The sequence below is a fragment of the Lutra lutra genome, chromosome 16, assembly GCF_902655055.1.
Source record: "Lutra lutra chromosome 16, mLutLut1.2, whole genome shotgun sequence".
NCBI lineage: Eukaryota > Metazoa > Chordata > Mammalia > Carnivora > Mustelidae > Lutra > Lutra lutra.
Genome location: NC_062293.1, coordinates 24,541,882 through 24,565,714, shown reverse-complemented (window position 1 = coordinate 24,565,714; position 23,833 = coordinate 24,541,882). Strand labels below are relative to the sequence as shown.

General features: G+C 49.8%; 2 protein-coding genes across 6 annotated transcripts in view; one reads left to right on the top strand and one right to left on the bottom strand.

The window, feature by feature from the left end:
- Window positions 1-1,069, bottom strand: part of CALCOCO2 (calcium binding and coiled-coil domain 2) — a 40,476-nt gene extending 39,407 nt beyond the window's left edge. The window contains exon 1 of one of the 3 annotated variants that reach the window (XR_007123428.1): window positions 924-1,069. The gene's annotated coding sequence lies outside the window, so the exon portion shown is untranslated. The remainder of the gene's footprint in view (window positions 1-923) is intronic. The other 2 variants (XM_047707695.1, XM_047707694.1) reach the window with 2 other exon arrangements.
- A 339-nt stretch (window positions 1,070-1,408) lies between these two features.
- The window catches only part of TTLL6 (tubulin tyrosine ligase like 6), a 32,286-nt gene continuing 9,861 nt past the window's right edge, over window positions 1,409-23,833 (top strand). Inside the window, exons 1-12 of one of the 3 annotated variants that reach the window (XM_047709090.1) lie at window positions 1,409-1,703; window positions 4,174-4,253; window positions 6,156-6,251; window positions 8,491-8,709; window positions 10,260-10,297; window positions 11,220-11,338; window positions 11,480-11,610; window positions 13,144-13,300; window positions 14,245-14,388; window positions 15,044-15,129; window positions 20,877-21,102; window positions 22,413-22,588. In XM_047709090.1, the coding sequence (XP_047565046.1) occupies window positions 6,175-6,251; window positions 8,491-8,709; window positions 10,260-10,297; window positions 11,220-11,338; window positions 11,480-11,610; window positions 13,144-13,300; window positions 14,245-14,388; window positions 15,044-15,129; window positions 20,877-21,102; window positions 22,413-22,588 (1,373 nt within the window). In that variant the 5' untranslated portion in view covers window positions 1,409-1,703; window positions 4,174-4,253; window positions 6,156-6,174. Of the gene's footprint in view, window positions 1,704-4,173; window positions 4,254-6,155; window positions 6,252-8,490; window positions 8,710-10,256; window positions 10,298-11,219; window positions 11,339-11,479; window positions 11,611-13,143; window positions 13,301-14,244; window positions 14,389-15,043; window positions 15,130-20,876; window positions 21,103-22,412; window positions 22,589-23,833 lie in introns of those variants that run through there. The other 2 variants (XM_047709091.1, XM_047709092.1) reach the window with 2 other exon arrangements.

The following is a 23,833-nucleotide window of genomic DNA, read 5'->3' as shown; positions in this document are numbered from 1 at the left end:
TTGGTAGGACACTGGGGAAAGAAAGAGGCGGGGTGGGGGAGGGGAAGAGAGCTGGGACAGTTGGTCCTAGGGAAGCATCTGCTCTGGGCCAGTTGATGACAGTCACCTGGGCCTCCTGGGCCCTGGAGAGGGGGAAGGGCAAGATAGCCCAGGGCCACCTGGAGGGAAGGGGGAAGAGGAAGAGGATAGGATGGCAGACAGGTTTTTGGAAGAGCAGCCGATGGACTGCAGGTTCTACCTCAGGCCCTCCAGGGTCTATTTAAGCATCTTGAACCAGACTTTCATTGTCTGCTGGAGGCTAAGCCATGACTTTGCCTGCCCAGGCAGATCAGCAGGTAAAAGGGCAGTGTCCTGTGCTGGCAGAAAAACTTCCTCCAACTTGGGTCCAAAAGGCAACAGTTTATTTCTCTGCATAGGAGAGCACTCAGTAGTGAGTAACTGCCCAAATAGCTAGGCATAAAGGTTTATCATATATCCCTTCTCTAAGGGGTGGGAGTTAGGGCTTCAAAATGGGCCCCTAGTGAGATTTGTTTACACAATTTTTGGCCTGTCCATATGTCCAAGAACAGAGCCTGCCCGCCTGAAGATTTCCCCCAGGGTTTAGGGGGTGTATGAGCGAGAGGGCCAGCTGACTGTGGTAATTATACATTCCCGTAGCATCAATTCAAGCATCTGGAAATCTCCAGAACGAGAGGGATGGACATGGGCAACAAGAATATTTGGCTCGATCCCTAAGAGAGTTTCCTAAAAACACTGTGGTTCAGGAAATTTAAACCGATCCTTTTTCACCAATCCCGAACTAACCCAGGCAGAACCAGGTCTACCAGCTCTCAGTCCTTTGCAGGCAGCCTGGCACGCATCGGTCTGGGCTTAGACAGGTGGAAACGGAAGGAAACCACATTATTTGAATCCAGATTCCCTACCTGCCAGACGACAGCCAAAATGTCGCTGGGAGAAGCCAAGACCCCAGAGCTGTGGGCGGCCCTCTCGCTCTTCGGCCAGGCTCTCCACTCTTTGAGATGTCATGATTTAAGAAGCCAGAGCGGTTCATTGGCAGGTTTGCGATTAGCTACTTTACTGTTAGAGACGCTGAGCCCAGAGAGAGGTTCAATGACACACGTGCCTGAGGTCTTGACTGGGGTCTCAATCCAGGGCTCTTTGCAGGGCTTTCCCCCGGTCCTGGTTTCGGTTGTTTACCCTCCCGCGAGGGCCTGGGTACAGAGCCGCCCGGCTCAGCGCAACCCCACCGCCGGCCCCTCCGTAGCAGCTGCAGCTTCTGAAGACCGCGGTTCGAGTCCGCTGGGCCCTGGGGCTCCGGCTGCGCCTGTGCACGACGCCCCGACGGCGCCGGCCGGGGAGGGCGGGGGCCCGCGAGCGCTGGGAGCGCGGCCCTAGCGTCCTCCGCGTCTCCCGGGACAACCTCGGGCGCTGCCCTCTCAGAGAGCTGGGCGGTTAATTGGATTCGGGAGGTGGGGACACGGCAGCCTACCGCTGGGGCCAATCGACGACCTAGAAAGCCCTATATGCAAATACATGAGGGCTGGGCGCACCCCAAGTTAGGAGGAGCGAGGGTTGGGTACGCGGGCTGTCGGGCAGCCAATGGGAGCCTGTCTCCTTAATCTTTGGAGGAGGGGGCCCGCAGGTGTGGTTGCCAGCGGTACCGGCAGCAGAGCCCGGGCAAGACCCGGGAGTAGGAATCGCGGGTAAGAGCCCCCCAAACTCGGTGCTGGCCCTCGATTGTGGCCTTCTAATGTCTCCCCGCCGAAAACCCGGTCCGTCATACCCCCCAATCCCCCTCGAAGCCCAGTTCCCCAGGGCTACCCCCTCCGCCCTCCCCGGTGGCGCTCTACCGCCAAAGCCACTCACCCTCCCAGTCCCTGCCCTCCCTTGGCGGGGAAGCTCGTCTCTTCCCAGCCCCATCCTCGCGTTCACCTCTGAAAGACCCTCGCTCCCTTTCTCATCCTCAAGACTCCGATGCCAAGACCTTGCCCACACGCCAACTCTTCTTTCCCCAGCTCCATATTCCCTCCTGTCCCCACTGTCCCTCACTTCCTGCCCTCCCCCGATTTCCCAAACCCGGTGCGCCCGGGGAGCTGTTCCGTGGATACCAGAGATCCTGGGAATCAGAAAACTCTCTCTGCCTCCTCCTTCCCTATCACTGGGTCCTTCTCCTGATCACCTTTCTTCCTTTGTCTGGAAAAATCTTTCAGAGAGACACTTCTGTTTTGAATAGCCAGAGCAGCCCTCTGCAAATATTCCTACCTCTCCTTTCCGGCCCTCCTCCCCCTTCCAGTATTCTTTCTCACCTCCTTTAAAAAAAATTTTTTTTTATTCATTTGACAGAGACACAGGGAGAGAGGGAGTACAAGCAGGGAGAGTGGGAGAGGAAGAGAGAGAAGTAGGCTTCCTGTAGAGCAGGGAGCCCGATGTGGGACTCGATCCCAAGACTCTGGGATCATGACCCATCGGGAGGAAGACTCTTAACCACTGACCCACCCAGGCACCCCTATTTCTCATCTCCTGAAGGAGAATTCTTCTAGGCCTGAGGAATGTTCTCCTTTGGGATTGGAATAGTAGGGAAAATGTAACTTACTTCTGGGGACCACGTGGAAGAGAGCTAACGTTTACTAAGCACCAGCCTGTGCCAGGCACCTCAAGAAGTTATTTAATAGGTGCACCAACCCTACTGTTCTATTTTTTATATATATGTATTTTTAAGATTTTATTATTTATTTATTTATTTGACAGACAGAGATCACAAGTAGGCAGAGAGGCAGGCAGAGAGGTGGGGGGGAAGCAGGCTCCCTGCAGAGCAGAGAGTCCGTCCGTCCGGTGTGGGGCTTGATCCCAGGACCCTGAGATTATGACCTGAGCTGAAGGCAGAGGCTTTAACCCACTGAGCCACCCAGGTGCCCCATTCCTCTCCATTTTTGCAGAATAAAAAATGTCATCTGAGTCCACAAGATTCTTAGTGTTTCCAGGGAACGGGGGCAGTCATTCTCAGGGCTTCTTACTGGCCTGTTCCTTGAGCAACTGAGCGCCCCCATCCCTCCCTTGTCAGTCCATGTCTTGCTAAGAACCTATTCAGTCCCTGTACTGAAAGTTCAAAGGTGGCTAGAATGGAAAGCTAAAAGATCATAAAAAGCATCTTAATTTATCCGGCCTACATTCAAGCTCAAAGCACTTTTCTAGATGTGAAGTTTTTATCTTCCTAGTGGTCCTGTAATCGCAGAAAAGACATGGAATCAGGGTACGCCTGAAACTAATGTAACCTTGTATATCAGCTATTCTAAAAAAAAAAAGAAGAAGAAGAAGAAAAGAAAAAAAAGATAGGAAATAAGGGAGGAGGTATAACTTGGCTTCTTATGGCATACAAAGTCAAAGAAGCAAAACCGGAAGCAAGATCCAGAGTTCTTACCTCTACAACTTCTCCCCCCATCTACTTTGACCTTTTCCAAGAGTTGGCCACTGGAAGCCTTCGGAGGGATGCTTCTGGTAGGGGAATGAGGACCAAAAGATGAAAAGGCGAGGAGGTGCAGGAAAATATATTATTTGTGAGAAGAGAAGAAAGCCCCCAAGCAGACACAGTAAGATAGCTCTTCGGTGCCATGTATAGGGCTACAGACTGAAAGAAAGGTCCAGGCTCTGGGGTGCCTGGGTGGCTCAGTCATTAAGCGTGGGCATTCGGCTCTGGTCATGATCCCAAGGTCCTGGAATCAAGCCCCGCATCAGGCTCCCTGCTCAGCGGGAAGCCTGCTTCTCCCTTTCCCACTCCCTCTGCTTGTGTTTCCTCTCTCACTGTCTCTCTGTCAAGTAAATAAATAAAATCTTAAAAAACAAAAAGAAAAACAAAAAAAGATCCAGGCTCTGAAGTTCAGGGTGAAAAAACTCAGTTAAAACTTTAAACAAAGGGACGCCTGGGTGGCTCAGTGGGTTAAGGCCTCTGCCTTCGGCTCGGGTCATGGTCCCAGGGTCCTGGGATCGAGCCCCACATCGGGCAATCTGCTCAGCAGGGAGCCTGCCTCCTCCTCTCTCTCTGCCTGCATCTCTGCCTACTTGTGATCTCTGTCAAATAAATAAATAAAATCTTTAAAAAAAAACAAACTTTAAACAAAAAGTTTTAACATGCTCTACTCTGTTTTTAATCAACCTCCAAATGATTCATTCCTCCAGTTTCTTGGCACCTGTATTTGAATTCAGCCTTGCAAAAGAAAACCCTAAATATTTTCCACGCTCTGCAGCACCTCTAGGAGGTAAGAAGTGTAGTTGACCTGTAGAGCCCTTCAGAACTGGAAATGAAATATGGTTCCTCCTTTGAGATTTTCCAAATAACCTGCAATATGTTTGCATGAAGCCATCCCAAGGCTCATTTCCTCCCCCTGGTGGCCAACGAAGTACATTTTCATGCTGTCTGACCAGGATTTGGTTGGCTTTGTTGGCTTGGAAGATTCAAGATCAAAGCCCACACTAAAATGGAAGGAAACTTCAGCTGCCTCTTAGCAAGGATTTAACGTCACATCTCTGGGGGTGTCTGGGTGGCCCATTCGCTTAAGCATCCGATTCTTTTTTTTTTTTTTTTCCTAAGTAGGCTCTACACCCAGTGTGGGGCCAAGCACTAGGCTTGAACTCATGACCCTGAGGTCAAGCCATGAGCTGAGATCTAAGAATCAGATGCTTCACTGGGGTGGCTCAGTTGTTTGAGTGTCTGACTCTTGATCTCAGCTCAGGTCTTGATTTCAGGGTTGTGAGTTCAGGTCCCACGTTGTGCCCCACATTGGGCATGGAATCTATTTTTTAAATCAATCAATCAATCAATCAATCAATCAATGTCACTTCTCTGACTGCAGAGGCCCTTGGACAGGGTATGTGTATGGCTCGGGATGCTGGCAGCCCCTGTTTCACTCTTTTGTATTCTCCTTAGGCTTTGTCCTTAAAATTTAGTGCCTCTCCTCCTCTGATTCCTCAAGGCTGCAAGATCACTTTTGACAATGAAATTTTTGGGCAGGAGAGTATTTGGGGGCCCCCAGGTTAGCAGGGAGTGGCTGCTGAGACTAGCAAAGAGAAGGCTGGTGGAGTCGGAGGAGACCTGAGAGGTTCTGGGGCAAGCAGCTTTTGCTTTAACTCATTGCCACTTGGGGGCCAGAGATGTGTTAAAGGAGGACAGCTCAAACCAGGGGTCCATGAGGCTGGGCCTCTGTCCTGAAGGAGAGAAGTGATCCGGGCATACAAAAATGTTCCCTCTCTCTTAATGCTACTGTAAGGAAAGGGATAGCACCAGGACAGCTGTCGCTTGGCTCCAGGATCAGGGAGACCATCGGGATGGAACTGGGGCAGACTGGAAAGTACCCAAAGAAGGAGCCATGACTTGGCTCTGTGGATTGCTGGCATGAAGCAATGGGGCCCTACTTTCCCAAAAGAAGTGGAAGTCTGGATTTTTATGAGAAATCTACATTGTCTAGTTGCTGGCAACGACTTCTATTTAAAACTACAACAAGGGGGTGCCTGGGTGGCTCAGTCGTTAAGAGTCTGCCTTCGGCTCAGGTCATGATCCCAGGGTCTTGGGATCGAGCCCCACATCAGGCTCCCTGCTCAGTGGGAAGCCTGCTTCTCCCTCACTGACTCCCTCTGCTTGTGTTCCCTCTCTTGCTGTGTCTCTCTCTGTCTAATAAATAAATAAAATCTTTAAAAAAAAATAAAAAACTACAACAAGACGCGCAGTGGTGGGTCAAGTGAACATTTCTGCAGACTAACTCCCTCAATCCCCCAACCCCCCCCAACTCCCACCCCAGCAAATCTGGAGCAAGATATTCCCTGTCAGGAGCCTTTGAGAGAGGTCAGCGGGGATTTAGCGTTGGGAATGGAACAGGAACGAGAGGACTGGGGGAAGAGAAAGCTAGGGGGCCAAAGGCAAAGCCAAAAGAGATGCACGTGGCATTGACTGCTCTCTACCGTCTTGTGCCCGGCTTGGGTACCATTCATGTGGATTTCATGTCATGAACAGCTTAGGATCTGGGGGAGGGTAGGTAAGTATGCTGTGGGGACCAGTTCCTTGAGAAGTACATGGGCTCAACTCCTTGGTCTCTGTGCCCGGGGCCCTCTCGTTGTGCAAGAGTCAACAGAATCTGATCCTTTTCCTGTTGTTTTTCTCTTTGAAGCAGATAAGCAGCAGCAGCCATGACTTGTTCTTACCACCTGGGCAGCGACTCAAGAAAGAGCAGAGACAACTCGCAACTCCAGAGGCCAAATTCAGGGTCAGTTTTTTCTCCTTCCATTAACATTAACCTTTGGGTAAATGGAGCCACTCCTCCAGGGCTTGGTAAACAGAAACCACTTGTGGAGGGGCTGGGGGAGTAGATGTGGCCGTTTACCTGAAATCGAGGGAGGAGCTCAAGGTCAAGATTTCAGGCACCTTCGTCCTCTTGAATGAGAATGTGCCTGGTCACTGGGAAAACGGACTCACAAGGGCCAGGTGTCATTGGTTTGTTGTGCTGCATACAACTCTTTCTCCCCCTGCCTGGGTGTCACCATAAAGGGGGTTGGCTCTAAGTGGCAGCCCTCCTGAGCAAGAGAGAAACCCATGGTGATTCTTGGTTGCCCCTTCTCTTGGTGATGGTTGTGAACATTCAGGGTGACAGTGTACGGGGTAACTCTCTGAAAAACATAAAGAAGTACACTCACATAAAGGCTTTTGATTAAGTTATTTATAGGTAGCCTCCAAGTTAGAGCCCTCCAGTCCCCAGTTTTGGTTTGGGAAAGGGGCAGAGACGCATAAAAGGGTGCAGTAATGTTAAAAACATGGCCCAGAAAGTATAAAATGTTGGCGAGAATTAGCAAGTGTGGGTATGGAGGAAATGTGATTCCCATGAGATTGTGTGGACCTGCTGGGCCTGCTGTTATCACGTATGGTGGTAATCCCGACTGTTGGAGTCCCTCTGGGAAACAACATGGCGATATAAATAAGATAGATAGATAGATAGATAGATAGATAGATAGATAAAGCCAGAAGCTATATAATTTTTACATTAACCTAGTAATCCTCATTCTGGATATTATTTTAGGTAAAATAATCCTCAAGAGGTAAAAGGCCTTCTATACATGAAAGTGTGCATTTCAGAGCTAGTACTATAATAGCAAAATTGGAAGCAACTTACATGGCCAACAATAGGGCAATGGTCGGTCAAATTCAGACACATTCCTTCAGTGCGGTGTTATTACACAGTCGTGCAACACTGGAAACATGTAAACTTTGTCACCACCAAAAGGATGTTTCTGATATGATAAGTGTGTGTGTGTGGAGGAAAGCAGATAGAAAATGGTTTCTATATTATTGTTACGATTATGGAAGAATAATCATGCTTAGAAATTAAGAATCAAAGAGAATATGCAAAAGGAGCAAAGTTGCTCTTCCAGGGTAGAAAAGCCACAAATGACTTCCCACCCTATCCTTTTCTAAACTCCCTTTGTTGTTTTATGATTTCATTGTAATAAATTATAAAGATATTACTATCTTTTTTTTAAAACAAAGACTTGATGAGGGAAGAGCAGGTAGTAAGTGGCAAAGGCATCCAAGGACAGAGGTTGCCATGGTGAGGAGGTTGGCAGGGTTTGGGAGGTAAAGAGGAGGAGGAGCCCCAGAAAGTTGGCTTTATGGTCATAGGAGCCTCAGATGTGAAGGAGATGGAGTAGTTCATTGGATCTGGGCTGTTCTGGGCTAGCCAAAGGCACACGAAGCATGTTCCTAAGGATTACTGAAGCAGGGGCATTAAAAACCATGAAAAGAATTTGATATTTGAAATTTCAAGCAAAGGACAAAGAAGTCATTGTGGGAATGGGGGAGGGACAAGAACTTTGCTGGACCTCCTTATTGGTATTTTGCCATCTGGTCTTATTTTTGTGTTGAATCACATGGTGCGGAAGACACCTGTACCTTTGCTGTGTGTGAGATCTCTGAAGGTCTCCCTCTGGCCCTGGGCTTGAACTGTGTTCAGTCAGCTACGCATTGACCTTGAACTCCATGAGTGACCGTTGTTTTCACCATCAGCAGCAGGCTGGGCGTGGGAGGTTCCGTGTAGCGACGAAACAGTTAACAGACCTCCTCAGAGCACCCCATCTGCACCCCGTGGGACTCACTCCCTCAGTTGGGAAGGCTTAGGGCTTGGTTCTGAGGCCGTCTCCAGACACTCACTCACTTTAATAAGATTGTTTACCAGCTGGTGCCATGCATAGCATCTCAGCCTGCTCCTGAAAATCCCAGGAGGGCAAAAGCCAAAGCCAGGGTTGGCTGAGTGAGTCCCCAAGGTCAGCGTCCCCAAAGGCAAAAGGTGGAATCAGCTCTCTCCCTCAGCTTGTACCAACCCTGGAGGTGGAGTGGCATTTTCTAAAGGGTGATGGTGCCTCGTCTGGACTGGGTCTACCACCCACATGAGCAAGGGAGGGGGTCCCCCTGCAGGCGGATCCGAGTAACTGCTGCTCCCTCTGCTCTCTCCCCAGGGTGCACGGGGATTTCCCCAGAGCCGCCTCCCAGCCTGGGGAGATGCTCCAGTGCCTGCCTTTGGAAGGCGAAGAAGGGGCAGACTGGGAAGAGCGGGAGGACAGTTCCCAAGAAGATCCAAAAGAAAGCGTCACCCTGGCTTTCGTGAGCGAGAATGCTGGGGGGCAAGAGGGGCTTCAGAATGCTCAGCAGCAAGGCAAGAAGAGGAAGAAAAAGAGGTTAGGATTGAAAGATGAGAATGGGGATCTGTGTTGTTGGGAGCAGAAGGGACCTGGAGGGGAGGGGACTTTGGCCACTGATGAGAGGTTAAAGAGATGTTGTGTCCTGGGGTCTTCAAAATCACACCCCCTTCAGTTCTTGTGAGAATAATCTACCTGGTGATAGGTTTGATTAATTGATTGATTGTTCAAAGATTTTATTTATTTATTTGTCAGAGAAAGAGCACAAACAGGGGTAGTGGCAGGCAGAGGGAGAAGCAGATTCTCTGCTGAGCATGGAATGTCCCTCCACCCCCTCCCCTGCTCCCCATTGCAGGATCCATCCCAGGACCTTGGGATCATGTCCTGAGCCGAAGGCAGACACTTAACTGCCTGAGCCCCCCAGGCGCCCCAATGATCTGTTTTATAGAATCAAATATGATGTGTGTAATCTCAAAACACACCTTGTTCTAATCTTCATTCTATTTGTGTTTAGAATGCTTGCTTTTTTTTTTTTTAATTGTGTGGGGAAAGACAATTTCCTTGTTTTAAGGAAGTGCTTATTGTCCTGGGAACTTAGTACATTTTATTTTATTTAAGATTTTATTTATTTATTTATTTGAGAGAGAGAAAGAGAGCATGAGAGGGGGGAAGGTCAGAGGTAGAAGCAGACTCCCCACCCAGCAGGGAGCCCAGGACTCCGGGATCACGACCTGAGCCAACGGCAGCCGCTCAACCAACTGAGCCACTCGGGTGTCCAACTTAGTACATTTTAAAAATAATGAAACTGATGCTGATTTCTTAGGATCTGCCTGTGGCTTCTGCATTCTGGTTCCTATTTACTATTCCATTACATTCAGGGACATGTCTCCATTCAGGGACAACGAGTCACTCCTCAGATTCACTGATACTAGAAAGCTCGTCCTCCCCCTTTCTTTCTTTTTTCCTTCCTTCCTTTCTTTCTTTCCTTCCTTCAAGATTTTATTTATTTATTTGACAGAGAGAGACACAGTGATAGAGGGAACGCAAGCAGGGGAGCAGCTGAGGGAGAGGGAGAAGCAGGCTTCCTGCTGAGCCGGGAGCTGGATGGGGGACTCGATCCCAGGATCCTGGGATCATGGCCTGAGCTGAAGGCAGACGCTTACCGACTGAGCCACCCAGGCGTCCCTCGTCCACTTTCTAACTCACCACTTCCTTTAGTGGGGGGCAAGAGGAGGGAGACCATGAAGTAATTTGGCCCAAAAGATTTTCGCTTCCTATTCCTGACAGGCCGCTGGAGTTAAAGGATTGAGGAGGTGATAATGTTCATATAAAGCGGAAGCAGAATTAGTTACAACCGCAATACAGAATTTCTGCCTCTGTGGGCAGGGTCCTGGTACAGTCCGTGTCTTCCGCCCCTCTGCCACCCCTGGGATCTGTGTCTTCAGTCGAGGGGGTAGTCAGACCAGGCTTCGTGTGGCAGGATGGGTCTCATGCAGCCCTGCCTGTGATCGGAGGCTTCTGGGTGTGGTCGCTCGTTCTGGCAAGCGTGTCTGTCTCTGTCTTGCTTTCCTTTTTCTCTTTTCCAGATGATTGGTGATCAATCTCTCCACCTGCCGGTATGAGAGTGGTGAGCACCCGCGTTCCAGGGATCCACGATGGGGACCCAGTGGATTACCCCAAAGGGTTGGGAAGGGTCATTCTTGTGTATTCTTGAGGATGAAATGGGGGTGTTTCTACATCCCGTTGTCTCCGTCCTCAATGAACTATTTGAGGAAGTTGGGGATCTTATTCCAAGGAAATACGGGGTTTGGCCCCAGTGGTGTGTATTTCAGCTCTCTATAGCTCCTCTCCAGGGTGATTTGGGATCTGATTGTAGAGAAGGCAGTTGTTGCTTCTTGTTAGAGCACAAGTTAGAGACAGGCAGTCCACAGACCGAAGACAACCTACAGACCTACACTGAGTTGTGGAACAGAGTAGTCATTCTGCCTATTTCAAGTTTGAATGTTTTAGGCTGATGCTGACTCCCCTGGGTCACTGGCACTTCTTCTCTCCCAGGCCCTTGAAGGCATTTGAATTGTGTTACCAATGCTAACAGGGACAGGGGAAGAAGGACGCAATAGCATATATGTGATTTTGAAATGCATCGTATACTTTTTTTTTTTTCCTGTCAGTTTACCTTCCTAGTTAAGCTTGGCTCTGACTGATGTTAAGGATTAGTTTATATTCCCTGAACATTCTGTGCTTGGTGTTTGGAGGAGAGCCAGAAGCCTACTTCCTGGCAAGGGGAAGCCAGGGCGGTAAAACATTCTTCCCAGAGAGACTTCTGTGGGGCTCACTGGGTGTTGGCCGAATGTCTCAATGGCTCTTCTTGTTCCTTTCTTGGCAATGGTGCGTTCAGACGAGGCAAAAGATGGCTTCCAGGCTCAATGAGCTGAGGCGTCTCTCTCCAGCACACCGTCTGAGAGAAACGAGAAACATAACCTCCCTACCCCATGCTCCTCCCCCACTCCCTGGGCTAACAGGCCTTCCTTTTTCCAACTCCATGGCAGTGCGCAGGGCCGCCCAGCGGTATGGCCTTCGAGAAGGAGGGGAGACCAATGACTGGACTCTCTACTGGACGGACTACTCGGTGTCGCTGGAGAGGGTGATGGAAATGAAAAGTTACCAGGTATTATCCGGGGCAGAGCCGATCCTCAGGATAAGTCTGGTATCTACCCAGTGGGCCCCCAATTTTACGACTGTCCCCTGAGGACATCTCATGGGTACTCCCATGGGCACCACTGTTCATGAATTCTGGCTTCCTTTGCAGAAAATCAATCACTTCCCAGGGATGAGTGAAATCTGCCGCAAGGACTTGCTGGCCAGGAATATGAGTCGTATGTTGAAGCTGTTCCCTAAGGATTTCCACTTTTTCCCTAGGACCTGGTGTCTTCCTGCCGAGTGAGCGCCCACCTGTGTTCCCTTCCACACTACCCACCCTCAATTTACGTTTCCCTCTTGTTCCAGATTCCCCAGTGCTGCTTTCTCTTCCCAAAGGATCTCCCGTCTCTCTCTCCCTTTCAGGAAGAGAAGGCATAAAGGGTGTGTCCAAGGTTGAGAGAACAGAACACGAGGCTCTGCTATAAAAAATGAGGTGACATTTCAGGGCTGGGTGCCTTGGATCCTGCACCTGCAGTTGGGATGAGAATTTGTTCTGACCCTGAAAGCTGTTGATTTTGAACTTGTTCCAACCTTTTAACTGTGCAGTTTCTGAATTTTTAAGGACTGTGAGCACTTCCGGAGGGAGTGGGATAGTGGTTAGTGCCCAGATTAGGAGCAGGGAGAGACGCCTAACCTCTGGTCCCTGGCAGGATCATGAACGGCAGCCAGCCTTTCCCTGTCTCCTTTCTCACTTTTCCATCTTAAAATCGGGCATCCAGGCTTTAAATGCTCTGGGCCCCACCACCAAGAAACAGAGCAAAGGTGAGATGACACAAACGTGACCCGGGTCTGGTCTTCGGGATAAGGACGAGGGGGCAGAGAGGCATTGCCACTAGAATTCTTTTCACATGGTGAGAATCCCACTCTGTCCTCCATGCCCAGTACTTTTCCAAACCAAGAGCTCCAGGATCCCCAGACTTCCCTAGCTTGTCCAGAACAACTTTCAAGACTTAGTAGCAACTTAGAAGGAAACATGTTTGCCTTCAGACCAACGGGCACCTCCAGATTTTAGTGGCCACTGAGGAACACTGCCATGAAGTGACTTCGCCAGTGGTCACCATGCCAATGAGTTGCAGTGCAAGACAAGAAATGTAGCAAGACTGAGATTCAGAATGCATTAAGTTGGTTTCTTTCTTCTGAAGATAGTGTCTTCAGGGTGTGTTCAAGGAGAGTAGTTGTGCTCTGATACTCTGGCTGGAGTGGAGATGTTCCCTGGAAAGAGCTGAAGCCTAGAGCAGGGGAGGAGACTGATTGATCCAAGGTCACACAACCTGTCCGGGCTGAATTCCACATCTCCCATCTGCAAACCCAGAAAGCCAAAATCCTTGGGTCACAGCTACCTTCATGGTGCATGTCACATGTATCAGCAACCTTGCCTGCATTCTGTCACGTGATTAACCTCCAGACAAGACAGGTGTCCTCATCCTCAGTGTGTAGATGATGGAAGTGAGGCTTAAAGAGGTCAAGCCCTTCCTTGCTCAGGGTTACAGGGCTGGTGAGTGGCGTCACCTGGGTTTAAATCCAGGCCTGAGTTTCCTCCAAAGCCCACCCTCTCTCTGCCATGTGTGTGCGTGCGTGGCTGTCGCTTCTATTGCCAGATCTCCCGACATGTGTCTGTCGACTCTAGAGTTTTGCCGCATTAGATAGCTTTAGTGGTTTTTTGTTGTTGTTGTTACTGTTTTTGTTTTTTTGGTTTTAATAAAGACCTAGTGTTCCTTTTCACTGCTCCCCCCGCTAAAGGTGTCTCTCATTCCCTCCCTGCTGCTCTGGTAGCTGGGGAGATTTGCAGAACTACAGCAGGTCAAGAAAAAATAAGACATTCATTTGTAAGCCCGATTCGGGCAGTCAAGGGAGAGGTATATTCATCACCCGGACGGTGAAAGACATCAAGCCAGGCGAGGATATGATCTGTCAACTCTATATTTCAAAGGTACTTCTTCATGGTGATCATTTCTCTCTTGCCCGCAGCAACCTTCTAGCTCTGCCACACCATGGGAAATGAGGCAGGTGACCGGGGCAAAACCATGTCCTCTATCTTCAGCCTTGAAAGTTGTCAGACCAGGCCTTCTAACAGGGATGTGACATGTGTCTGGCCCAGAGCCTCAGTCACCCTTATACCCTTGTAGCTGGTCTGGCCTTAACTTGGCTGGCCCCGTCGCCTCTAGCAGATGACACCTGGAGGACACTGTTGGTCTGTGGATGCCCAAGTTCATTTGGGAGAAGGCAGTAGTCCTGGAGGGATCACGGTAACCGGGTTTGCTCTGTAGCTGGAGGTCAGAGGTCATAGTGGCAGAGCCCACCGCAGGGAGGGAGCCCTCGGAAGTGTGCATGGACTCGGAAGGGCTGGTTAGCTCTGCAGGAGCGCTCTCTTGCTGAACTGCCATGTAACACAGCCCTAGATGGTGACAACATGTCCTTCATCACGGGACTTTTATTTTTTTTTAAAAAGATTTTATTTATTTATTTGAGAGAAAGAGAGAGACAGAGTAGGGGGAGCAGCAGAGGGAGAGGGAGAAGCAGGGTCCTCAATGAGTAGAAAGCCCAATGCAGAGCTCGATCCCAGGACCCTGGCATCATGACCTGAGCCGAAGGCAGACACTTAACCCACTGAGCCACCCAGGTGCCCCATCACAGAACTTTTTAATGTTACTTTGCTTGGTTGCCCAGAGATCTCTGGGAGGTGGTTACTTGTGCTATAGGAAACCAAGGCACATTGGGGTTTAGTGACTCCCACAGGTCAAGTCCCCTTATCTTCCTCCCCGACCCCAGCCCAGACTATACTCTGTAGTACCAGGCAAAACCAAGCCAAGGTACTAATCTTCAAGTCTGAATCTCTCCTCTGAGGCTTCCGTGACTTCTCTTCCCTCCTCGCAGCCCTTTATCATTGATGGGTTCAAGTTCGACCTACGGATTTATGTGCTGATGACCTCCTGTGACCCTCTCAGGATTTTTGTGTACAACGAGGGACTGGCACGCTTTGCCACCACCTCCTACTGCCACCCCAGCCCAGACAACGTGGTGAGCTCCAGGGACAGGCCCTGCCCCCTCTTCCTTAGTGGGATGAAAAATCCCACTTCAATCCACATTCTCCAGGCACTGAGGATATGGCCGTCATTTGTTGAACACTTACTATGTGCCAGGTTGTGGACGTCCAGATATCCCTTCCTTTAGCCCTCTCAGGAGCCCTCAGAAACAGAGATTATGATCTCCATTTTACAGATGAGGAAATGAAAACTCATTTTCATCCTCATGAAAACCTAAAAAAGAGTTTAAGGAACTTGTCCAAGGTCACAGAACTGGGAAGAGACGAGGCTGCGACTCGTGGCCAGATCTCCCTTCTGCAAAGCCAGTGCCCCAGATCTCTGATGCGTGAGGAGAGAAGGTCATAGGCGAGCCCCCATCTCTCCCCCACTCCCATCCTTCACTCTTTGACCCCCCAAGATTCCTGAAATGTCCCTCAGGCAGTGAACCACCCAATCTTGGGAGTAGCTAGACTCTCTTCTACCCCAGGCTGAAGGCTACCATATTACTTCCTGTTTTACCAGTTTAACCCCCAAGGCGATCCCTCTCTTTTCCTTCTCTTTAAGCCCCAGCAGCCACAGGGGAGGGCACAGAGAAGAAGCAGGAGGCCTGCCTACCTCCTGATGACACAGACTTTTGTCTCTTTCCCCAGGATGATATCTGCATGCACCTGACTAATTATTCCATTAATAAGCACAGTTCCAATTTCATTCAAGATGCTCACACCGGAAGCAAGAGGTAAGGAGGCTGCCTCATTTCTGTCTTGCCCTGCCACACTCAGAGCTCAGATCCTGCCCGTCTGTCTGTCCACATTAGTGTTTCCATCTTGGGTCACCTGGGCTCAGCAAATATTCCTTTGCCTCCTTATTCTCTGCCCTCTGGCTGTTAATCATTAAAAGAAGGCTACATCGTAAACCTAGGAGGCTGGGAGGAGGAGAGATAAACCTCCCTAGCTGGACACACACACACACACACACACACACACACACTCACCACATACACACCAAAACATGCACTTATTCTACCGGGCCCTTCTGACATTTCCAAACCAATAGATATTTATCAATTGCTAGTTGGCCAAGGGAGAGGGACATGTCAAGCCATTGTTCCTTTGGCCTGTGGTTTCCCAGGGTGATGCTCCAACAGAGATTCTCGAGTGATAGGTCATGATGCCTGCTGTGGCCTGACCGTGGCTGGCTGGCTTTGAGATTCCCCAGAAGGAGGGAAGGGCGAGGAATGCGTGAGTGTCTTCCCAGTTATCACTTTCACGTTGTCGTCTGATCCTGTCTCATTTGACTTTTAGGAAAAAGGGGGGACTGGAGGAAGTGAACATGGGCCAGGCCCGAGGGGAAGGCAAGGCAGTATGTACTAAGGCCTTCTGTGTTGGGGGGCCCGTGCTGGGGGCTCTGTGCACATTTTTTCCCCATTGCATCTTCTCTCTGCTATGACCGAGGCATCATAATCGGCCCTTTTTAGGTGCAGAATCATGAGTTAGGTACCATCTCCATTTTACAGACAAGGAAACTGAGTCTCTGAGAGTTAAGCTGCCCAAGGTCACATGGTCCTAAATTCTAGAGCCCGGTGAGAAGGTAGGTCTGTCGGATTGCAAGGTGCAGCTCCGTCCCCTGCCCCGGGCTTCAAAGGCCTGGTAAACACACAGTCTGTTTGGCTCAAAGCATCAGAGAGGCATGTGAAATTTCACAACTCCCTGGTGGTAGAGTTCCAAAAAGCAAATGGAAAATCGCCAGCTGAAACCTGCTTGGAGGGGCAGTCTCCCCTGTTTCAGAGGGTGCCCGAAGCTGTCTCCCCTCCTCGGCTCCCCACCTGGACCCTGGACACCAACTCAGCCGAGAGTCAGTACTCAGCGAGGCCTGGCTCTCAGGCCTGGCCCTGACTCTCACCAGCAGGACACGCATGGGTCCGTGTCTTCCTCTCTCTGAGCCTCCGCTTCTTCACCCCCCAGGGTCACTGTGAGGCTCAGATGACCCGTGATGGCTGCAGGGACACTGCTGGTGTTTACTGTGATTTTTCCTCGGTCGGAAGGCATGTAACCTAAGGGCCCCCGTTTCCCCTCCTCTTATGAGAAGACCTCCCAGTGACAGGCTTTGGACTCTCAGGCCACGATGGAGGGGGTATTAGGGGGCCAGGGCTCAGGGGAGAGTATGCAGTATTGTTCTGTGACGCCCACCCCCCCTTCCTCCTCTTTTCCCTCACCTCTCCCTCCCTCCCCACCAGGCAAGGCCTTGCCCCTCTGCTCCACTCCCCTAGCCTCCATGCTGCCCCTTCTCCCTGAGCTCCAGGCTCATCCCTCCTCAGTGCACCCCGACATCTGTTGCCCCCAACTCAGCGTTTTCTTGCTCCTTGCTCCCAGCCCAGCCTTCCAAACTGGCTCCCCTGCCCAGCTCCCCTTCTCTGCCTCCTGACCAGCAAGGTTAGAGAGTTTGATGTCATCTCCGTAGTTGAATCCTGAACGTTCCTCCTGCAGATGTCCCCGTGTCCCTTCCTTTCCACCAGACCCAGGCCTCCCTTCAGCCTCAGACCTGACGGCGGCTTGGCCTCCTTGCCCTCCTCCCTAAATCCAGGCTTCGATCTCTCTGTGCCTCCATTTTCTCATCTCTAGAATGACAGAAACGTACAATTCTGGCTGGCCAGCCTCAGACATGCTGTTAAGGACCTATTGAGAGGACATGTATGAATGACCTTCAGAAGCAAGAACCCCCACATGGGGAGATGCTGTTAATACTCTGTAGTCCCTATTCTGTGTTCTGTATCACCGGCTAAGGTTAACTGAGGTCCAGTAATGGACGGTCTTCCTTCTGATGCATCGTCAGAAGGTCAATGGTAGCCTAATGCTAGGTCATGTGCCTGCGTCGTCCTCATTCATCTCACCAGATAGGCGTCTCATCATCTCACATCATCTTCATAAGAAAGGTGAGTACAGCCCAGGAAGCTATTATGAGAGCCCAAGAGAGAGAGAGAGAGACGACATTCACATTACTTTCATTATGGTGTATTGTTGTAATTGTTCTATTTTATTTTTAGTTATTATTATGAATCGCTTACTCTGTCTCATTTACAAATTAACCTTTATTATAGTTGTGTATGTATAGGAAAAACCAGTACCTGTAGAGTTAGGTAATAACCATGGATGGGTTCCGGCATCCTCTGGGGGGTCTTAGAGCATACCTCCTCCGGGTAAGGGGGGATTTCTCTGCTACTTACTTCCATATCAGTGTGGCTCCCGAGTGCCTAGAGGGTCAAGTCCAAACTCTTCTGCTCAATCTACTGTAATGTGACCAGACACCACTTTCCATTGTTGTCCTGCTACACTGGTAGTGAGCTTTCTATTTGTTGAGGGCTTGCTAGGTGCCAGGCACTGTTCTAAGAAATACACACACCTCAGCCCCTCTAATCCTCATAACAACACTCTAAGAATTATCATCAGCACGATTTTGCATATTAGAATTCTGCGGCATAAAGGGTTAAGTAACTTGGCCAAGGTCCTACAGCCAGGAGGTGATAGAACCTCCATGAAAACGCCCGAGTGTCTACCCTTCACCACTAGGGCGCGCTGTTCCCTCCGTGGTGATCCGCCAGGACACTCTGGCTCACATTCCGTATAGAGGCCTTGCCCATTCCCGCTTCTCCATCTTTGCTCAGCTCCAACAGAAAACATGAGAGAACATCCTTGAAGGCCCTTCTGGCTTGCTAGGCTTCCACGTTGCCTTCTCTGATCTGGCTGTAGGTCCTGGTCCAGCCACAGAGCTGCTGTGCAGCCCGTCTTCTCTGTGAGTCTCTGCTCACTTGATAATCAGATGAGAGAACTGGGGGTCCATCTCTGAGGACGAGCCCGTGGATCTGAGTCAAACCACCCACAGGAACCTTCCCATCTCAGGACTCCCACCACGGTCTGGTCAACATCGACCATAGCCCATAACTGCTTTGGCTTGGTGCACACGTTTTCATGTGTTCTCCATTGTGCTTAAGCTCCCTGAGGGTTAGAGTGGCTTCCTGGCCTTCTGGGCATCTCCCATGGGACGGGCAGAGTCCTCCTTTTCTTCTGTGCCTCCCTTTTCTTTTCACCTTTCCTCCTCTTCTTCTTTTTTTTTTTTTTTAAGATTTTATTAATTTATTTGACAGAAAGATCACAAGTAGGCGGAGAGGCAGGCAGAGAGAGAGGGGAAAACAGGCTCCCTGCTGAGCAGAGAGCTTGATGTGGGGCTCGATCCCAAGACCCTGAGACCATGACCTGAGCCAAAGGCAGAGGCTTAACCCACTAAGCCACCTAGGCGCCCCTCACCTTTCCTCTCTTCTTCTTCCCCATCTTCTGAGGCGATCTGCTTCTCATGTTGACTGTCTCACCTGTCCCCAGTTCCCCTGTCCCCAGCAGGAGGCCAACTGCGCCCCCCAGTAGACCCCCTCCCCACCAGTCATGCACTCAGCAGGAACAGTGAAGGGGAAGACAGAACAACTGGAAATCTGGGAGGGCTTGGGGGTCAGAGACCAGGTCCTCTGCATCTTCCGGGGTGCCTGGCACATAGCTGATGTATTCAATTGAATTGGCTAACCATGGAGCATTAGGAGATTATACAGTAATGTACGCTTATTGTGATGTGCCTGAGTCATCAAGAAGAGGTTATGTTATGATTTGCAGTGTCTGTTATACGAAGGCAGGGAAGTGTATAATCTATTTTGGGAAAATTTATTTCCCAATTAGGCAAATTAAATACATTTTTATTTTGCACTTGAATGGCTTGGCTTCAAGCTATCTGGAAAATTCATTTATGTGCCACACTTCTCTGGCATTGGCAAGTAGAGGCAGTGGGCCTCTGTATCGAGTGGCCTTTGCTAATGTGTCTTTATATAAATGCAACCTTGGTTGTTTCCTATGTGAGTTGACCCCCCCAAATGGTCCTTAGGCTTCCCATGACCCTGGGGGTGGTTTCTTGGGGTTCTCTCATTTCCCAAGCTTTGCATGGACAGCAGGCCCTCAGCCAGTGTACACTCCTGTTTCCTCTTTTTTGGCTCCACTGGCTGGGGTCTAGTGAGCTCTTTGAACAACCTTGTGAGCCATGTCTCTCGTCTTAGTCTCTCCTCTTTACTCTTCATGCCCCTGCCTCTCTTGCTCTCACTTTCTCACTTCCCATTTCAACTCTCTGTGCGCACGCGCGTGCTTGTGAGCGGGGGTGTGTCTGTGTCCCCACCCTTGTCTCTCAGACCCTCAGCTTTGCCTCTTTTCTGTAGTGCCCAGCTCAGAGCTGACCAGAGCAACCCTTCAGATGTTTCCTCATGAACCGTAGACATCCTCCGATCTCTGTACTAGGGTGACAAGCCTCCTCAGTTTGCCTCTGCCTGAGGGGTTTCCCATGATGTGAGACTTTCAGTTCTTTTTTTTTTAAATTTATTATTTTTTAAAATTTTAGTTTATTTAAATCCAAGTAATTAAAGTATACTGTATCATCAGTTTCAGAGGTAGAGGTCAGCAACTCATCGTTGCATGTAACACCCAGTGCTCATTCCATCCGGTGCCCTCCTTAATACCTGTCACCCAGTTACCCCATCCCCCTACCCACATCCCCTCCAGCAACCCTCAGTTTATTTCCTGTAGTTAAGAGTCTCTTACGGTTTGCCTCCCTCTCTGATTTTGTTTTATTTTATTTTTCCCTTCCTTTCCCTATTTTTTGTTTTGTTTCTTAAATTCCCTCTGTTTTGTTTCTCAAATTCCACCTATGAATGAGATCATAGGATAATTGTCTTTCTTTGATTGGCTTATTTTGCTTAGCATAATACCCTCTAGTTCCATCCACGTGGTTACACATGGTAAGATTCCATTTTTTGGATGGCTCCGTCATATTCCATTGAAGATACACACCACATCTTCTTTATCTAAACAATTGGGACCATCCTGGTTTGCTGGGACAGTTGGTAACCCTATCTGTGGAAATGCCCCAGGGCTACCTTTTCTCTGCGAATAGTCCTCAAGCAAAGTTTCCGTGTTTTTGGTGCCCCCCAGAATCCCATCAGATGGCTGGGGGCGGGGGGACCCAGGGATTGGTGTTCTTAAAAGGCTCCCTGCCAGTTTCTAATGACCACCAAAGGTTGCAAAAATATTTGCCATCAAAACAAAACCATGATGTAGGGTGTTTTTTGTTTTTTTTTAATATTTTTTATTCACCCATCCATTAAGCTTTCCACCTTGAATACCCAGTTCCTGCCCCAGCCTCCCAGGTGTTTTCCGGGTCACAGGGACAGTGCCCAAGCCAGGTCTTCTGTGTCGTCATCTGCACCCACTTTTGGGCTATAGAGGTTCCTGAAGGCCCCTTCTGAGCTGACATAGCCCTACTTGTCACCCTGGGTCTTGGGCATCTGTCCCCATTACCTCTGGGGTCTTAACTTCTCCAGAAGTTTCTGGTTTCCAGCAGGAGATGGCCTCAGATGACCAGAAGGTGGGCTGCCTCACCTCACGGCCTGTGGTTTCCTTCCAGGAAGCTCTCCACCTTCAACGTGTACATGGAGACCCATGGCTACAACATGGAGCAGATCTGGAGAGACATGGAGGACGTCATCATCAAGACGATCATCTCCGCCCACCCCATCATCAAGCATAACTACCACACCTGCTTCCCCAACCACACCCTCAACAGCGCCTGCTTTGAAATCCTGGGCTTCGACATTTTGTTGGACCACAAACTCAAGCCCTGGCTGCTGGAGGTAGAGGAGTTGGGGTGAGGGGTGAAAATTGGCTGCTGTTCCTGGGGGTCAGCCGGGGTCAGGCTCATGCCTTCATCCCTGGTTCAGCCAGTCATTTTAATCAACTTCCTGGCCAGGCCCGTTCATCCAGTGGTGCTGGCTGCCTGGGGCTTCTCTCTGAGCTAAGAAGTGGCCACCAGAGGGGGGTAGATGGCCAGGAATTAGAGAGCTCCTCGTGCCCTCTTGAGGTCTACCCAGACCTGGAAACTTTGATCTCAGGCACAGAAAGACTCTAGAGAAAACAAGAAAGACTCTAGGGACAACTTGATTTTTTTGTCGCAGAATCATCTCCCAGAAAGGGGGTGTTCTTCCTCAAAGCTGGGTGGTAGTGTTCAAGATCATACAGGAGCAGCCAGTCCTGGATCTCAGGGGCTTGGGCCACTCCAGTCCTGGTGTCTGTGGCCAAGGGAATGAGTGGGGAACCACTCAGTGAGTTTCCTGCCTCCCCCAGACCCATGGCAGAGTGGTTGGAGGAGGAAGAAAAGCATCTGGGTGGCTGTCTCTCTTCCCCATTACACCTGAGGTCAGCAGCCCTCAAGGGGCCCGTCAGTCTGCATTATAGGAGATGGGGGTTGGCCGAGGCGGGTGCCAAGTCCCAGGGGCTAGGGCCGGTTGGCACAGAGTCAGAGTCTTTAGAGGGCAGAGCCCGAATCATGTGTCCCCTTCCTGGGGCCTTGCCTTTCCTCCATTCCCAGCCTTTGTTCCCAGATATAGGTAGGAAGGAGAATATGGCTGTTTGGAGCTCTTACCCAAAGAGTGGAATTGGCCCCGGGGCACAGGCCTTCAGAAACCACTAAAAACCTTCAAATGTTACAGAGTGCGTCTGAACGATCCGGTCTTTTCCGTGAGCAGGAACAAGGCCTCTCCCTCCTCCCACCTGCCTCTCCCTCAGTCCTGGTGAGGGTCCCGAAGACATTAATCTGGTTTCTTCCCCACCTCTCAGGCCGGTCCTTTAGACAGCACCCTTCCCTCTGCTCAAGGCCTTGCCATGTACATGGGAAAGCACACCCACCAGGTGCAGGAAAACCAGACACAGTGGCCCTGATGCTTCTCAAGAGGAAAGGACCGAAATCGAAGCTGGTTAAACTAGAGGAGGTTCTGCTTCCTCCTCTTCTCACCGTGCCTCCAGGGCAGACTCCCTCTTCCTCTTCCCACCCCACCCCTTGGTAGCCAAGGCCCCATGCTGGGCTTAGGGAGCTCCCTGGAGGGGGCGTGTGGGCCTTGCTCCCTGCTTCCACACTGGACAGCCCGGCCCCCTGCTGCCCTCACAGGTTAACCACTCTCCGAGCTTCTCCACCGACTCCTGGCTAGATAAAGAGGTGAAAGACAGTCTGCTATATGACACCTTGGTCCTGATCAACCTGGGAAACTGTGACAAAAAGAAAGTCTTGGAGGAGGAGAGACAACGGGGGCGATTCCGACAGCACTGTCGTTCTCGGGAGACCAGGTACAGAGGTGACCCCTCACCCTGGGGACCCCATTCTCTATGACTTTCTTGCTCCCAGTAAGACTAAGTTGTCCTGGTCCTCAGCAACCTACTAGTTATGTGGCCTGTACGTCTCTTCTCTGAGCCTCAGTGTTCTTTCTGTGAAATGGAGCCAGTGATCTATAAGGTGGAATTAAATGAGATAATGTGTAATAAAAGGTTCATCATAGTGTCTGGCACAATAGTGTATATTAGAGGTGGTGAAAAGTCTTGCCTGGCAGGGTGGAGTGGGCAAAATGAGTGAAGGGGCTTAAGAGGTACAAACTTTCAGTTATAAAATAAGTCACGGGGGACGCCTGGGTGGCTCAGTGGGTTAAGCCACTGGCTTCGGCTCAGGTCATGATCCCAGGGTCCTGGGATCGAGTCCCGCATCGGGCTCCTTGCTCAGCGGGGAGCCTACCTCTCTCTCCGCCTCTGCCTGCCTCTCTGCCTGCTTGTGTGCTTTCTCTCTCTCTCTTTCTGACAAATAAATAAATAAAATCTTTAAAAAAAAAAAAAGTCACGGGGAGGTAATGTAGGGCATGGTGACTGTAGTTAGTAAGGCTGTTGCATATTTGAAAGTTGCCAAGATCTTAAAAGTTCTCATCACAAGAAAAAAAATTTTTTTAAAAGATTTTGTTTATTTATTTGAGAGAGAAAGAGAGAGCATGAGCAGAGGGAGGGGCTGATGGAGAAGCAGGCTCCATGGTGAGCAGGGAACCTGACGCGGGGCTCAATCCCAGAGCCCTGGGATCATGACCTGAGCCGAAGGCAGATGCTTAATCTACTGAACCACCCCGGCACCCTGGAAAAAAACTTTGTTAACTGTGTATGGCGACAGATGTTAAGTAGACTTATTGTGGTGTTCATTTCCCAATAAATACAAGTAGCGAATCGTGTTTGCACACCTGAGAAACTAACAGAATGTTCTATATCAATTATACTTCAATTTTAAAAAGTCATTACGTTTTTAAAAAAGAATCTTGCTTGGAGTTGGTGGGGAGTGGAGTCAGTTCTAACAAATGATAATCCTATTTGGAAAATCAGTTTATAATTGCAGAATGTGGCAACTTCTACAGTTTCACTGTGAACCTTTTTTTTTTTTTGTACCTAAAAATAGGAGATTAAGTTGTAGACAGAACTATACATTATGGATATGAGTTTACTAATACAACAGGAAGATTCAGGGATTACCAATCAAAAAATAAAACTGTTGTTTTATTTTTA